Here is a 14,821-nt window from a genome sequence, read left to right on the forward strand (position 1 = left end):
ACTAAAGTGAAGATAACTCTTTATTTTCACTTTATTTTAATTCAATTACGTGTTTTCTTTTAACCATATTAGGAGCATTATAATTCATTACTTCATTCTCATTAACTATATGGGCAAAATATCATTGATATTTTACATATTTTATATTTCTGCCTGACCTACACTAACCACATAAAGAACTCATTTAGTGTTTTAGTGAAGCTAAAATCTCCTCATTGTCCCTGAACCGAAAAGAGTAAACTGTAAAATCTCATTTAAAGTTATTAAATAAGGTTATGAGTAAGCTGCACACATTATTTAGGTGATGTAAAGTGTAAATCTAATGTAATGTCATTTCTTTTTAAGCCCTAATACTGTGGTGTAACTACTTAGTCTTGACTTTCCATAGTGGCGACACACATTGAGCCCATTTCTGATGAATTGTCCCACACACTGACACACAGGCTTTGTTTTCATGCAAATTAGCCCGGGATACATTTTCATACCCTGACTTAAGCAGACAGGCGACCCAAAAGACAAACAACAATGGGCAAACGTCAGGAAAACCATTTTTTACAGCCAAACAATTTAATAAGATACATTCAATTTCATTGTGCAACATTTGTCAACCGTTAACGCTTCGCGACTCCAAACATCCGACCAAAGCCAATTTAGTCTAAACGCGTGCGGACGTTGCCGTGCTGTCTGCGAGGCTAATTGCACTTCATTCAACGTACCTTTTTTTAATCTAATAAATAAAAAGTTCTCCCTGCACGGAGCTCCTGCATATAGGCTACATTTTCTTTTACAGAGGTGGGGAAAACAATGCACCATAGGACGAGTAATTTTTTTTATCAAAACATAAAAAGAGCATAAAACAAACGCACACACATTTGAAAAAAAAAAAAAAAAAAAAGGAATTAATAAGCACCCTGAAAACACAAATGCAAAGGTTTACTTTTCCCCCACTTCTGTCATTGCTCATTCTTGGAAGTTATACTTTACCCCGCTTTGCCCCAAAGACATTTGCAGCACAAGTGTTGCAGTAAAGAATCTGGGAGGAATTGTGTTGACGGATTGGAGAAGCAGTCATGCATCAGTCCTTCAATACACCTGTCCTGCAAGTTCTTTCACACGTGTTTGTAGTAAAAAAAAGAAGAAAAAAGACAGTTTATTCCTTGTGTCTTTGGCCTGACTGTGTGTGTTTTTTTTTCGAGGGAGGACGACACAATCCTGGGATTGAGTCCCCTGTGAGAACTGAGGCAGTGGGATTTGAAATGAAGCCACGTGGGAACCCAAGTGGCGTCTTCTCTCTCGTCGGCCACGTGCCACCCTTCACCTCCGTTCTCCGTCCCGTCAGTCTTTGCTGGCTGACGTCACTGCACTGCGGCGGCGGCGGCGACCTGGTGGACGGCGTCGCGCCCGGCTGTCATGCTCTTGAAGGCCAGTGGGGGCGGCGATGTCACAGCTGTGGGGCGATGGAGCACTGCCACTGGCCGGCTGCCATGTGGCTCCGGTCGCATAGGCCGACGTGGTGGCGCTGCACCCCGTGTAGGGTGACACTTGGGTGGGAGGGTGGTAGGGAGGCATGCTGGGCGCTGTGACATAGCTGTTCACTGTGGGCAAGCCACTCGGCGTCTGTGGACGACAGAGAAGCCAGATTAGACGGTGAGGGTGTGGATTAAATGTGGATAATCAGAAATACTACACGTGTTATCACTCAATATCAAATTGTGTTCCCTAAGGAGTCGTTCTCATCAGTGTGAGTGATCTTACAGAGGTGGTGATTGGCTGTTTTCGAGCCGTGCAGGACGTTATGTTCCTTCACGACTCCCCCCAAAGAAGTCTGTTGTGTGATTTTGAGTCACTGTGTTTCCACAGCAGGGAGACGACCCGGCCCATGTAAACCAGAAAAAAGCCCCTCTGTAATGTGTTTTTTTTTTTATTTATTTGATACAATTGGTATCGTTTAGTTTCGATATCGATGCGTATTGAATCATTTGCTCGGCCCTCTTTTGTTCATCCCATTTTTCAGCCAAACAAAGACATATTTTGCCTCCTTAAGCAGCCAGATGAGAGACTGTTGAAAGGAAAGACCTCAAATGTTTGCTGTTATTTAGTGACTCTAACCCAGGTGGACACACACGCACACACACACACACACACACACACACACACACACACAAAGCAGCTGAGGTGTAATGGAAAAAAGCTGAAGCAAAAGTGAAAGGAGAAGTGACGGTTGAATTATAAACAGCAGAGACTTGAATTCTAACTTCACAGCCGCCACATAAACCCCACCCCCCCCCTCACCCCTCCAATTTTTGATGAAAGTATGGATGATCAATTATGTGTTCTCATGCCTCAGAACATATTAAACATGTGTTTCCCAAAAAAAAAAAACATACATGCACGATAGCTGGTGTGGACATGGGCCTTGTTTTCTGCCCCAAAAAATGGACGTTGATAGACTACGCCAGACGATGGGAGACGGAGTGGTTGGGGTTGGGGTAGGGGGGGGGAGTTTGGTGGGCCACAAAACAGATGTCATGAGAGATTGAGAGTGAAAGGGCAGGAAAAAGGGGAAATATGATAGAGACGGAGGCGAGCGTGGAGTTTTAAAAGCATGAATGGGCTTTTTTTTTTTTTTGCTTCTCCTCTGGCACGGCGACAAGACTTAACTGGAGGAATTCACCAAAGCATTTGAACAGAGAGGCTGAAGTTCTGGTCCTGGGTGGTCTGCGACTACTGACAATTATTTTCTACATTTAGGATCCTTTTCTCTTCCTCTGACTTATTTGAACAGCAGCAGCAGCAGCAGAGACACAGGGATGAGGAATGACTGACACTGGTGCTCCTTCAAACTGTGTGTGTGTGTGGGTGACTGTGGGTGTGTCGGGTGACTGTGGGTGTCGGTGTGTCATCACTGAGCTCAGTCATAGTACAACTTATTATTATTATTGCTCCACTGACTTTTAGCTGTTTAAAATATTTTTTAAATATATATATATATAATTACTTTGCCCATAATCCAAAGCTTGATGTCAACACACACACACACACACACACACTCATACATTATTTTGTCCACCTCTAAATTATGTTTTAGAATTTCCACATACTAAAAAAGTGGTTTGTATAGGCAAACATTTCTCAAATATATGCACAAACATACTATTTACTTATAATCTAATAACCTCACATGTATAAATATGATTTAAAACAGAACAGTCAGAATAATTGGCTATACAATAATAATAGTACAGAATTTGAATATAAACAGAATTTTGTTTAGCTGCTGTCAAATGTGACCAATCACACATGGAAAATGTGTTATGTTGATCTTTTATAATTATGATTTTATTATTATTATTATTAGTAGTAGTATTATAAAGAGCTTAAACCAAGCTGGAGAATACAATAAACCTGGCGCAAATTATTCAAATAATCCTTATGTGCACGAACTGGTCTCATTTACATACATTTTAAATAAATCACAGAAATGACGTCAACAGTCAAACGCATTTCAGTCAGAAATCTGGAAGCATATTAATTGAGTTACTATGCATTTTCTTTTTTTTTAAAAAGTAAATAATGGAGCCGCTGTGAGGACTGAAAAAATATTGTTTTATGTTGTATTTGTTTTTATGGATTTTCTTTTTGTTTGTTTTATGTGTGTATTTATTGTTAGTGTGAGTGTGTGTGAGAGAAGCCTCCTGATGCTTGACATTAATGTGTCAGTCATCCTTTGGGAAAACATTAAAAAAAGAAAGAAATCTATATATTTATATGATGACTCCAGCTGTTAAAAAAGCACGACTTTTACTTTGAAATGAGGAAGTAAATAACTGGCGGTTTTATTTGTTGTTTGTTTGTCTTCTAACGCGATCCCTGCACGACATGTCTGTGTTTTATGTCTGTCTGACAAACACATGACTGTGCTCGTCCTCACTCACTCACTCACTCACTCACTCACTCCCTCACTGCTCCTTTTATTTCTTTATTAACTCTGTCATTTATGGTCTTGTTGTTGTCTCTAATGAATGGCTCGCTTGTGTTGTTTTTGTTGTTGTTGTTGTTGTTGTTGTTGTTGTCGCCTGTGTCCTGATCAAAGTGGACAAAAATAAGTGGAGAAGTTTAACCCCCAAATAAAGCGCGCGCCCTGTCAAAATGAGAAGCGCGCGCCCACGTTGTTAACACACTCCTCTATAGTTGTTGTAAAAACAAACTACGTGTTTGTTTGTAAAGGCACATGCCAGAATTATCCTTTAAATATTGTTAGTGTGTGAAATGAGTTGGTTGTGATGCTGCTTTTATTTATTTATTATTTGACTCTTGTTTTCTCAGTGATAATTAACACATGTATCTATTATTTGCTAGTACAATTATGTAGATTTTCTTTTTTTTAATTTAAATAAGCTCGGTGAATATATCGTGTAATATCATAGTATCATCTGTAGTCGAGTTGTTTTAAGTGTTGTAACTTTTTAAAAGTAGGTGTATCATATATTTTAATTCCATCATTTCTGTCTAACACAGCAATAATAATAACAATAATAATGATAGTGCGTATTTATCATGCGTTTATGTATTGATGCGTTTGGTGTTTTCACCAAATCCAAACTTACTCGATATAGTCTATATATATATATATATATATATATATATATATATATATATAGTAATCGATATATACATTAGTGTGTGTTTGTGTATGTGTGTGTGTATGTATATATATATATATATATATATATATATTTATATATACACATACAGTATCTGTACAATAAATTGGGTCAAATTGTGCACATAATTAAACCAAAATTAAATTCCATTTATTTCAAATAAACTATTAAATTAATTTAGCAGGGAGATTCTATACATTTTTTTATGGTTTCATGAACAGGAGAGACGGGGGGGGAGGGAATTATATATATTTAAAAAAAAAGGTGCATAAGTGAAACTATTCAAACCTGTTCAACCCTAATTGCACAATAATTTACACATAATTATTCATGTATTGCAGCAGTGGCGCACAGGAAGTGGTCACACCGAATACAGCCAGAATTGAATCATAAAAATATATATATATATAAAGCTGTAGCGCGTTATTTCCAGGCCACAAAATTATTAGATTATAATTTAAAATTATGTGAATCCCACGATTATCACTTTTCTTGTTTTGTGCAGTTGAAGTAAAAATGAGAATTATTATTTCCCCTATTATGTGTGTATTTTGCGTCATGTTCTAAATGCGCTTTATCCACGCCACTGACTAGTGGAGAACTCGCTGCGGGGAAATGAGTCCTGTTTATTGCGCGCCACTCTTCTAGTGTGGCGCTGGGAAAGGATGCGCTGTCACTAACTGGTGAGCAAAAGAGAGTGGAGTCAGAGAGGGTCAAATAAATGAAGATATATATTAAGATATAAAAAAAAAATAAAGAAGAGCCAGCACAGAGAACATTAGTCATGAGTAAATAAAACTCATGACATTAAAACACATTAAATTCTTATTCCACACACTCGTGTGCCATATTTTAGTCGTTGTCAGTGAAATATTGAAATATTAATCTATTCGTTCCCTGTGTATTTAAAGATATGAACGTTCTAGACCATATCTTCACTCATTTATCTGACCTTTAATCTTTTATCAGGCCTCCCGTTTGTTTTCCTGATCCTGACTGAGAACATTAATTACTGTGAAAAATCGCCATTATTATTATTATTTTTCAAACGGAATAAAACAGGATATTATTTTTTTTTTGTGCTTAATCCTGAGGATCAGATCGAGGCCCAGTTGCAGATAAGATCAGTCTGTGGTGGGTCGAGATCACTCCACTAAAACGTCTTTTAAAGTCAAGGACAAAACAAGATTTACTTCCGCCGTTTCCATTCTTTGTGTGTGTGTGTGATGGATATTAAATCAAATCCCCAGCAGCGTTTACACTGAGACGGAAGGTTTTTATACACCGTGAATGTGTTTTTTTTTTTTTTTCCCTAGAATAACTAATGCTTTAAAATATATATATAAAAAAACCGCACTCAATTTACAAATAAAACTGGGTTTAAAAAGTCTGCTAATCATGCACGCTATGTTTATAAGGAGACACTGTGGAAAAAAACACTCTCTAATCTAAACCTAATTCTCTTATAGTGTAGAAGCCCGTGGAGTGTTTGCAGCCCTGGCAGCAGCAGATCTGTGGATCCTGACAGCAGCAGCAGCAGCAGAAACAGCAGCAGCAAAACGGACTAAAGTAAGGAGTGACAGCACTACTTCTTCTTCTCCTCGCGCCTCTGGAAAGCAACGCGCTGCAAGGAAAAAATCCCTGTCACAACAGCCGAGCCCGACCATTAACACTGATTTATGCCGGATCCTGTTTCACTGTTTCCACAACAGTCGTGGTCTTTGTGCGAGCCAGAGTTACTGATGCGGGCCTTTTTACCTGCATGTGACACACACACACACACACACACACGCAGCAGCAGCACATGTGTGTTCATGTGAACAGACTTAGTTTTAGGCCTCAAACAGTGAAAATCAGCTGAACAAAATGTCTGTCTCCCTAAAAAAAACCCACTTAATCTCGCTCTATTCCACATCCGCCTCTTAATTTCCACTGCAGCGAACCTGCCTCCCTTTCTCTAATCACTATCAGCAGCTTTCAGAGCATATATGTGATTACAGGATGGCGCGTAAGGAGCATTTACTTGCCATTTAAGGCCGTTCGGGCGGTTTTAGTTTTCATAGAGGTGAAGCGGCGTGAAATGGCACAAATACGCACGGGATTATTTCAGAAACTAACGGGATTAGGTGACGATACTTGTGAAAATGTAAAACAATTACTCACAGACTCTCACTCTCTCACACACACACAGACACACATTGGCACGTTTGTGCGTAAAAGCCCTTCAAAGGTTGGATAAATAGAAGTGAGCGCCCTCCGTGCAGCCGTGCTTACTTTGTTGCTCTGTAATAGACCGAATCCCCAGAATATCAGTCACAGAGTGCGAGGAAGGCCATATCCTGTGCATGGCCATGTGTCCGGGAAGCGTGGGCATGCCAGGGGGAGTGGGCACTTTGGATGTCTGGTACGAGTATAAGTGGTTGTAGGGTAACGTTGGCTGTGGCGGCGGATGAGGCGCCTGCTTCCCAGACTCGTACTGACCCTGCTGGGACAGATTCCCGATCTTGTTGCGCAGGATCCGACTGATGGAGCTCACGGAGGGGAGGTTGAATTTATCGCATACCCCGTCGGCGAGTAGTCTGTCCCGGATCTCCCAGGCAAAAATCCCCGGGTCTCTCTGCTTGTATGTCCGTATGTGCTTGACCACGGTGGGCGTGGTGACCCTCGGCTTGCTGCCTCCGATGGCGCCCGGGAGGATGGAACCGGTCTCGTTGTAGCGGGCTAGGATCTTACTGACGCAGCCGTGAGAGACGCGCAGCTGCCGGCTAATGTCACAGGGTCGAATCCCGAGCTGCGCCAGCTCCACGATCCGGAGCCGGATGGCGTTGGGGAGCGGCCTGCCGTTCACGAAAACACCGCCGAGCTGGTTCACTTCACCGAAGGCTGGTTCTGGTGTAAAAAACAAACACACACACATGAACATGTGAGATTTCTGCTGACATCCATGACGTTTTATTCTCCTGTATTAATATGTCATACTGTTTATTCTAGTTATACCAACGGCTTGCCACTAAAATAATAATATAAGCTATAATATAATAACAAAAATAACAGCCATTTGTTGTGGAATTTGCGCAAAGGCGCGTCCTTTCGAGATTAAATCGCATTCGCCAAACTTCTGTATACTTTAAAACCAGCACTTTGTCACTTGTGTGCAGTTATAAAGTGTTAAAGTTTCCGCGCAGTTATCGCTGCTTTGCACAGAAGCCCAACTTTACTCAAAAACTCGTGCGTAACTGACGCGTGCACTAATCCACTCCGCTGATTCCTGCACACAATAACAACTGTAACACTGTAAACAGTAAACATCGCAGACGGACGATGTCATCGCCATGTCCCCTTCGTCTCTGCAGGGCAGTGGACCATTTGCTGCATCACTGACAACAAGAAGAAGGAAAGAAAGAAAGAGAAAGAAAACAAACGATCCAAAACTGAACTCACCCATAGTGTTAAACCCGCAAATGAAGAACACGGTGTCCGGTTTGTGCCTCCTGCGTGGATCCTGCTCCGCGTCCAGCGTGTCCACTGTCCAAAACCGCGTCCAAGAAAACCTTTTTCCCGTGCGATATAAGGAGGAACAAGAGGGACTAAATTCTCGATCTGTTTCCTGACGGCGCTGGAGACAGACTTACATTTCAATCCGCTCCAGTCTGGAGGCCGGACCTCCAACTCTGTTCTGCCGCCGATTGGCTGCGCGCTGCCGAAGAGTTCCGAGATTACGCGGAAATGAGTTTCCATTGGCGCAGAAAGTTTGACATGACAAGTCCACAGGGACACCCACCCCCCTCCTCCTCCTCCTCCTCCTCCTCATCATCCCGCTCTCTTCCATCATGCAGAAGCTGGGGACATACCACCATGAGCGCGTTTGTTATTGAGACAGACAGGGTGAGTAGAAAGCCATATCAAGATTTTTGGATTAGATCTTGGATCAACTTAGATGTGGCACAGGGACAATGACGCGCGCAGAACAACATCCGGAACATCACAAGGAAAAATGTCACACTGAAGATACTGATACTTTCACACGAAATCTCATCTGATGAATCCTTTTTTTTTTATTATTATTGAAACAAATAGTAAAATAAATGGTTACTTCTACTATGAAAACAAAACGGCGGGAAACTTGACTCTGGGTGGCTTTTACGCTCCACTACACCAACCTTCACCTCTGCCTTTTAAATGGCACCATTAAGGAAATGGGGGGCAGTGACTGATTACTTTTAAATAACGTAATTGACCTGATGTTGGTAAATTGTGTGTGCGCGTGCACATGGAGGATTATGATGCTTTTTAAAAAAAAAAAAAAAAGCATCCACTTCTTCGTGAAAACAGCCCCGGCGTTTTTTTGAAATGTATCTGCCATGAAGAACAAAAAAAATAGTAGTTTATTTATTTACACTGTCATTTTAATTTATTTTATCCCGATAATTTCATCTGTTTCCATATTGGCACGAGACCACTTGATTTGCGCCGGACAGGCCAATTGTTGTACATGTATTTTTGGCCCAATTACGCACAGCAAGCGCCCAGTGTATGCGCTTTTTTAGAGTTGATGTATGATAAAGAAACGACTCGTTATACTTTAACCTTTACATGAGTACTCATGCGGTAAAATACCGTTAAAAGGGGACATTATCTGTGCTTATTTGCGGCCTCCGCTCTGCGCTCCTGCGCACACATGCGCCGGCTACAGAAAAGCCCCCATTTGAAAGCAATAAGGAAGATTTGTTGCTTCCCGACACGAGAAACAAACACACGCCATAACTTTGCGCCTCCACCCTCTGCACTTTTGACACATGCTTTGGGTTTTCTCGTGTCATATCTTCTTTTTTTTCTTCCAAAATGGCCACAGCGCGTGAGTGAACGACCTACAGGGATCAGCGTCAATGTAAACACCAACAAAACCAACAGTTTTTGGGTGTATTGTTTAAAAAACAACAAAAAACAAACAAAAAAAAACCCTCTGCTGACATTAAACACTGAGACACACACACAGCTGAGTGTGTGTGTGTGTGTGTGTGCTACTGAAACGTAAACTCATTATACTCTGTAACACAAAGTTTTTAAACTTAAAATCGAAAGTTCACAGTCTGAACTTTAAAAAAGATTAAGTCAACTTAACTTGATTCTAGAAGGTGAAGTTGTTTCAAACTGTATTACCCTGTGTCATGAAAACAAAGACTTTCAATGAGGGAAAATTATTTTAAGTCATAGTAGTTTTATTGTTTCTGTTTTTCCTTTTACTTATTTTCCTATTTTGTTTAATTTTACCTCAAAATGCACAGACGTGAGTTAAATGAACGTTAATAACTTGTAGGAAATTCACTCCAGACTTTAACTTAAGTAATGGAATCATATTTAACAGTCAATACTCACTCACAAATGTTAAGGTGTTAAAACGTAAAAACCAAAAATTGACCTGCTGCCACCATGCACCTTCATATTACCAGATTATTTAAATTATTAAATAGATATTTACATTTATATATATGTATTTTACATTAAGATTTACAAAATTAAATGAATCGAGCTTTTGAAAACTTGGTTACTTGTGTTTGATATTATATAAGTGGTGTTAAAAATATTAAATTATGCAGAAATTATTCTGCATAATTTAATGCAAAAAATCTGGAGCTGCAGAGATTACGGAGCACAGATTACAGATTAGATCGGTCTTCTAAGAAGATGCAAATCAGTTTTTAACGCACTTATTTTGTTTACATTTACAAACACGTTGCATGTATTAGTGGACACATTTATTTATTTATTTATTTATTTATTTTCCCCCTGCGTGTCTGCTCACCGGCCCACGCTGCTAACGCGTCCTCTCGGGATGATGTTTGCCGCGGAGTGGGAAACACGCTCGGCTTGTTTCCACCGAGGAGCTTCTCTCTGGAGGCCCAAACAACGCGAGGCCAACACGGCACGTGTGGGTCAGAGGTCACCGCAAAACCGCTACTGCGTCCCCCCCTCCCCCCCCCCCCCCCCCCTTTATCATATGATAAATATCCCACGTGACGCACCATATATGGAAAAACAAACAAACGAACACGTGTCTATCGCGATGATGACGTCACTGCACACCTGGTTGTTGAAAATATCGTTATAGAATTTCAATATTGCATTTATTACAATCAACAAAACAGATCATTGCGCTATTTTCACCCATTATTATTATTATTATTATTATTATTATTATTATTATTAGCAGTTGTAGCAGAGGCGTTAGTAACGGTGTAGTAATTGTTTATAATTGTATTATTTATTAATAACTGTTGAGTTTGAATGATAATAATAATTACATTATCTCGTTGTGCTATATATATATATATCTATATATTCTTCACTTACTCCCTGATAATCCCAGCTGTGTTAGTCTGGATTACGCGATTGATGCTGAGGCAGATGAGACACGCAGAGCGTCTCCACTGTGACTTGGTGCGTGACGGGCGTTTTCGTAAATAACCATTATTAACACACATTTGTGTATTTGACCTCCTTAAATGGAAGTATAAAGTAACCTACAGTATTTCTTTTTAAGAAAAGATCATTTTCTTGGCTTTAGATAAACATGTTTTCAGTGGAACTCATATTTCGAGATGGTTTGTGTTCATGTGTGTTGTTGTTTGTGTTCACAGGTGTGCTCCTCCTCTGCTTTGTGGAAGTTTACTCTTCTACTATAACTTCCCTTCAGGTGAAAGTTCCCTCGTTATTGTTTGTAATGTGGTAGAAACAATACTACTGAATACTGAATTAAGATTGTGGAGGAAGAAGAAGTAGTTCAGGCCAAACTCTAAACTAAATTCATCAATCATGACTGAAAAGAGATAAGACTCAGAGATGAGCAACATATTTGTTTGCTCAAGTGATTAAACAAAACAAAAAAAATAATAATAAAGAAAATTAGACTTGAGTGAGACGTTTAAAAAAAAACACCCAACTGTCTGCTCTTGTTAAACACCACAATTATAAATCATAATAAATCACACAGCGGCTCCACTCTTACATTTCTCTGTCTCGCCGCACACACACACACACACACACACACACACACACACACGCACACACAGGTTTGTGCAACTATTCTTATGAGGACACTGCACTGGCTGCTAACAGCTTAAACCAAGTGTTATTGCTAACCAATTAAGTAATACATCTAATAAATCCTAATCCTGAACTTAAATTGCTCAGATATTCGGTTCTGTCTCATTAGGACCAGGTTTTGGTCTCTATGAGGACCACAGGTCCTGACAATGTACAAATACACACACACACACCTAATATGACACTCCCATCTGAAGTATCTCGTGCGTGTGCGTCACTAAACCACCTTTTCTTATGAAGTCACTCGTTCAACAAGTGAAAACACGAGGAACAAAATAAATAAAGAAGGTAAATGAGTTCTGATCGAAGGGAGAGTCTGGATATAAAAAGTCTTATAATCCATAATGATCAAATATATTCGGTGAATAATTATGTGCACGAGCTGCAACAAAAAAAAACCAAAATATAACGAAAATCTATTTTTTTTAACTTTTAATATTTTTCTTCTTCTCGACATCCTTCAGTTATTAGTGTCCTCATAAGTCACCAAATAAATGCCCAACGACTTTAACACACATTTATAAGTAAATACATGCTTTTATTTACTAAAATGAAGATGATTCAGAACTCTTGCTCTTCGCCAATATTTATGTTCTCACTTTTATTTGTTTTTTCCTTAATAAACAAACAACAAAAATCAGTGAACATCAATAAAGACATACTGTGTACAAATATACACAGGAAACTATCATCATCATCATCATCATACAACTGAAGTACATGAAGAAAAGCGGGGAAAATTATTTATTAATTGTATAATTTATTAAATTTTTCAGTTTGTTTATTCAGGTTATTGATAGAAAATGTAATTTACTAGGAAAAAGTAGCGTTGTGTTTTCTTTTATTGATTTGACCTTTAATAACATTTGTAATTTTGTTGATCCCGAGAGGAGATTCACGAGCTGCACGAGCAGTAAAGTCATTAAGGTAAAAATGACTAACACATTTAAAAGTCTACATGGTTGTGAAGTGCACATTTAACTTTTTAATGTTGCCTTTTATACTTTTAATTTGGCTTTTTACCTTTTTAACAATATTTCTATACACACAACAAACAACGTGTGTGAGTTGTTTGTCCATCATTCCCTAAAACAGACAGATTCAAGGGGTGATATTTAAAAAACACACACACACACACACATTTTATAGGCCAACATGTTGAGGATAATGCTCTCGTGGGAGTTTCCCAACTTTGTTTATGGAAAGTAATTTGATCTATACGAGTCACGTGGCCTTATTGTCCTAATATTAAACATTAATTATATATATATAAAAAAGAATAATCTCTGACATAATCTCACATGTGGCTGTTGAACTTGAATGAGACTCAGTGGTTGTGTTTTAATCCGCTACTGCTGATTCTACAGAATTGACGCAGAGCCGCAGCGCAGCTCAGATTATCCGCAGAGGAAACGCAGCAGAGCGGCGAAAAACTGTTCCCACTTCAGATCCTGCGGGAAATTCAACCCACGCTGCTGACAGGTTATGACGAGGACACGCTGGGGATTGCAGGTTTCACAGGCGCGCGCGCACACACACACTATTGCGCTTCATTCATAGTGAGGACCCTCATCTATATAATACATTATCTAGCTCTTTATCCTTACCGTGCCAAAATGTCCTCACTTTGACCCAAAGATCCTCACTGTGCCAAAAGTCCTCATTTTGACCCAAAGGTCCTCACTGTGCCAAAATGTCCTCATTGTGCCAAAATGTCCTCATTGTGCCAAAAGCGTCCTCACTTTGACCCAAATGTCCTCACTGTGCCAAAAACGTCCTCACTTTGACCCGAATGTCCTCACTGTGCCAAAAACGTCCTCACTTTGACCCGAATGTCCTCACTTTGACAGAAATGCCCACTTTCCCAAAATGTCCAAAAAGGTTTTTGGTCCTCACAAATCAACAAATACAAGAACACACACACGGAGTGGCTTGTGTAGTGTTTGCGTTCTTGTTTTGTGCCTCTTTACGACCTTTTTTCTGGCATAAACGATGACCTTGGCAGGGCCAGAAGTCCTCATGGAGACCCAAACCTGGTCCCAATGAGGCAGAGTTAGTTAAGTCTGGGGCTAAGCTTTGAATTGTGAGTCAGGTTCAGTTTAGGGTTGGATAATGAACGGTTAAGGTGAGGGATAACTCTTTTAAGGGCTTTTCTAAGCTAAGAGTAGCTGCACAAATCAGTGTTTGTCCTGCTTGTCTTAAGGGTGGACAGTGAAGTTGTCCTGATAAAAACCTGCACTGATGGTATTAAAGGGACAGTTCAGGTTTTTTATATGAGGTGGTACTGATTCAGTCTGCAGTTCAGTTCATTGACTGAATTTTGCACACAGGTGCTATATGAGCTGACTTTAGGGGGCGCTGTTGAGCCATAACGAATGTTAATAACAATAGAAACATTCTAGTTGTTTCTTAATCTTCTAAAAGAAGGAAACATAAGATTAGGTTGTTGCCAGAAGACACGACTGCTGTTGCTTCCTGTGCCCACTGGTTGGTGCTATAGGGAAAGGTCATCAATCATCTTGGATGGACTATGTGGTTATGGACCCTGAAGAGGTCATGTAAACAGGAAAATTGTGCATTTACAGTAGAGAGTTGAATCATCTTTGCTGGACCACAGACCACAGTGTCCATCTCACTCGGTGGATAAATGACCGCTCTGTCAGAGTTGTAGCTTCTTAATGTGTCAAGAAAATAAACCTCTGAAAATATTAAAAAATAGGATTTTTTATTTTCTTCATTTATGGGCTAACAACACTTTCCTCTGCTGTCCCTGTCCACACATGTCTCTAATCCCACAGTGCCCGTCATGTCTCAGTCCTCCTGATACTGTGTCTACTGTATGTAACACACTGACTCCCCCCCCCTGAACTATCCCTTTAACCTTTACAGCCCATAATAAGTCTTTCTGCGGGTTAGCACTTCTCCCAGGCTGAGTGGCGCGGTAACTTTAGTGCGGCCTTAATGAGGACGAGCGCGGGTTAAAGACGTGTGTAGTCGTGTTTCAGAGTCTCTGCAGAAGGGGAAGAAAAAAAAAAAACAATATTTACGACACT

The 14,821-nt window shown here is 39.9% G+C and overlaps 1 protein-coding gene and 1 long non-coding RNA gene across 2 annotated transcripts; one reads left to right on the forward strand and one right to left on the reverse strand.

The window, feature by feature from the left end:
* Window positions 1-1,441: 1,441 nt before the first annotated feature.
* On the reverse strand, window positions 1,442-8,253 carry pax9 (paired box 9). Its single transcript, XM_058616298.1, has 3 exons — window positions 8,106-8,253; window positions 6,939-7,553; window positions 1,442-1,617 (listed from the first exon to the last, which is right to left on the reverse strand). The coding sequence occupies exons 1-3, from the start codon at window positions 8,107-8,109 to the stop codon at window positions 1,442-1,444; spliced, it is 795 nt and encodes a 264-aa protein (XP_058472281.1). The 5' UTR covers window positions 8,110-8,253.
* Window positions 6,016-13,826, forward strand: LOC131445316 (uncharacterized). The gene is made up of 3 exons (XR_009233830.1): window positions 6,016-6,233; window positions 11,303-11,358; window positions 13,136-13,826. It is a non-coding gene; the product is annotated as an uncharacterized LOC131445316 (long non-coding RNA).
* The last annotated feature ends 995 nt before the right edge of the window (window positions 13,827-14,821 follow it).

Source organism: Solea solea, chromosome 18 (assembly GCF_958295425.1).
Source record: "Solea solea chromosome 18, fSolSol10.1, whole genome shotgun sequence".
Taxonomy (NCBI): domain Eukaryota; kingdom Metazoa; phylum Chordata; class Actinopteri; order Pleuronectiformes; family Soleidae; genus Solea; species Solea solea.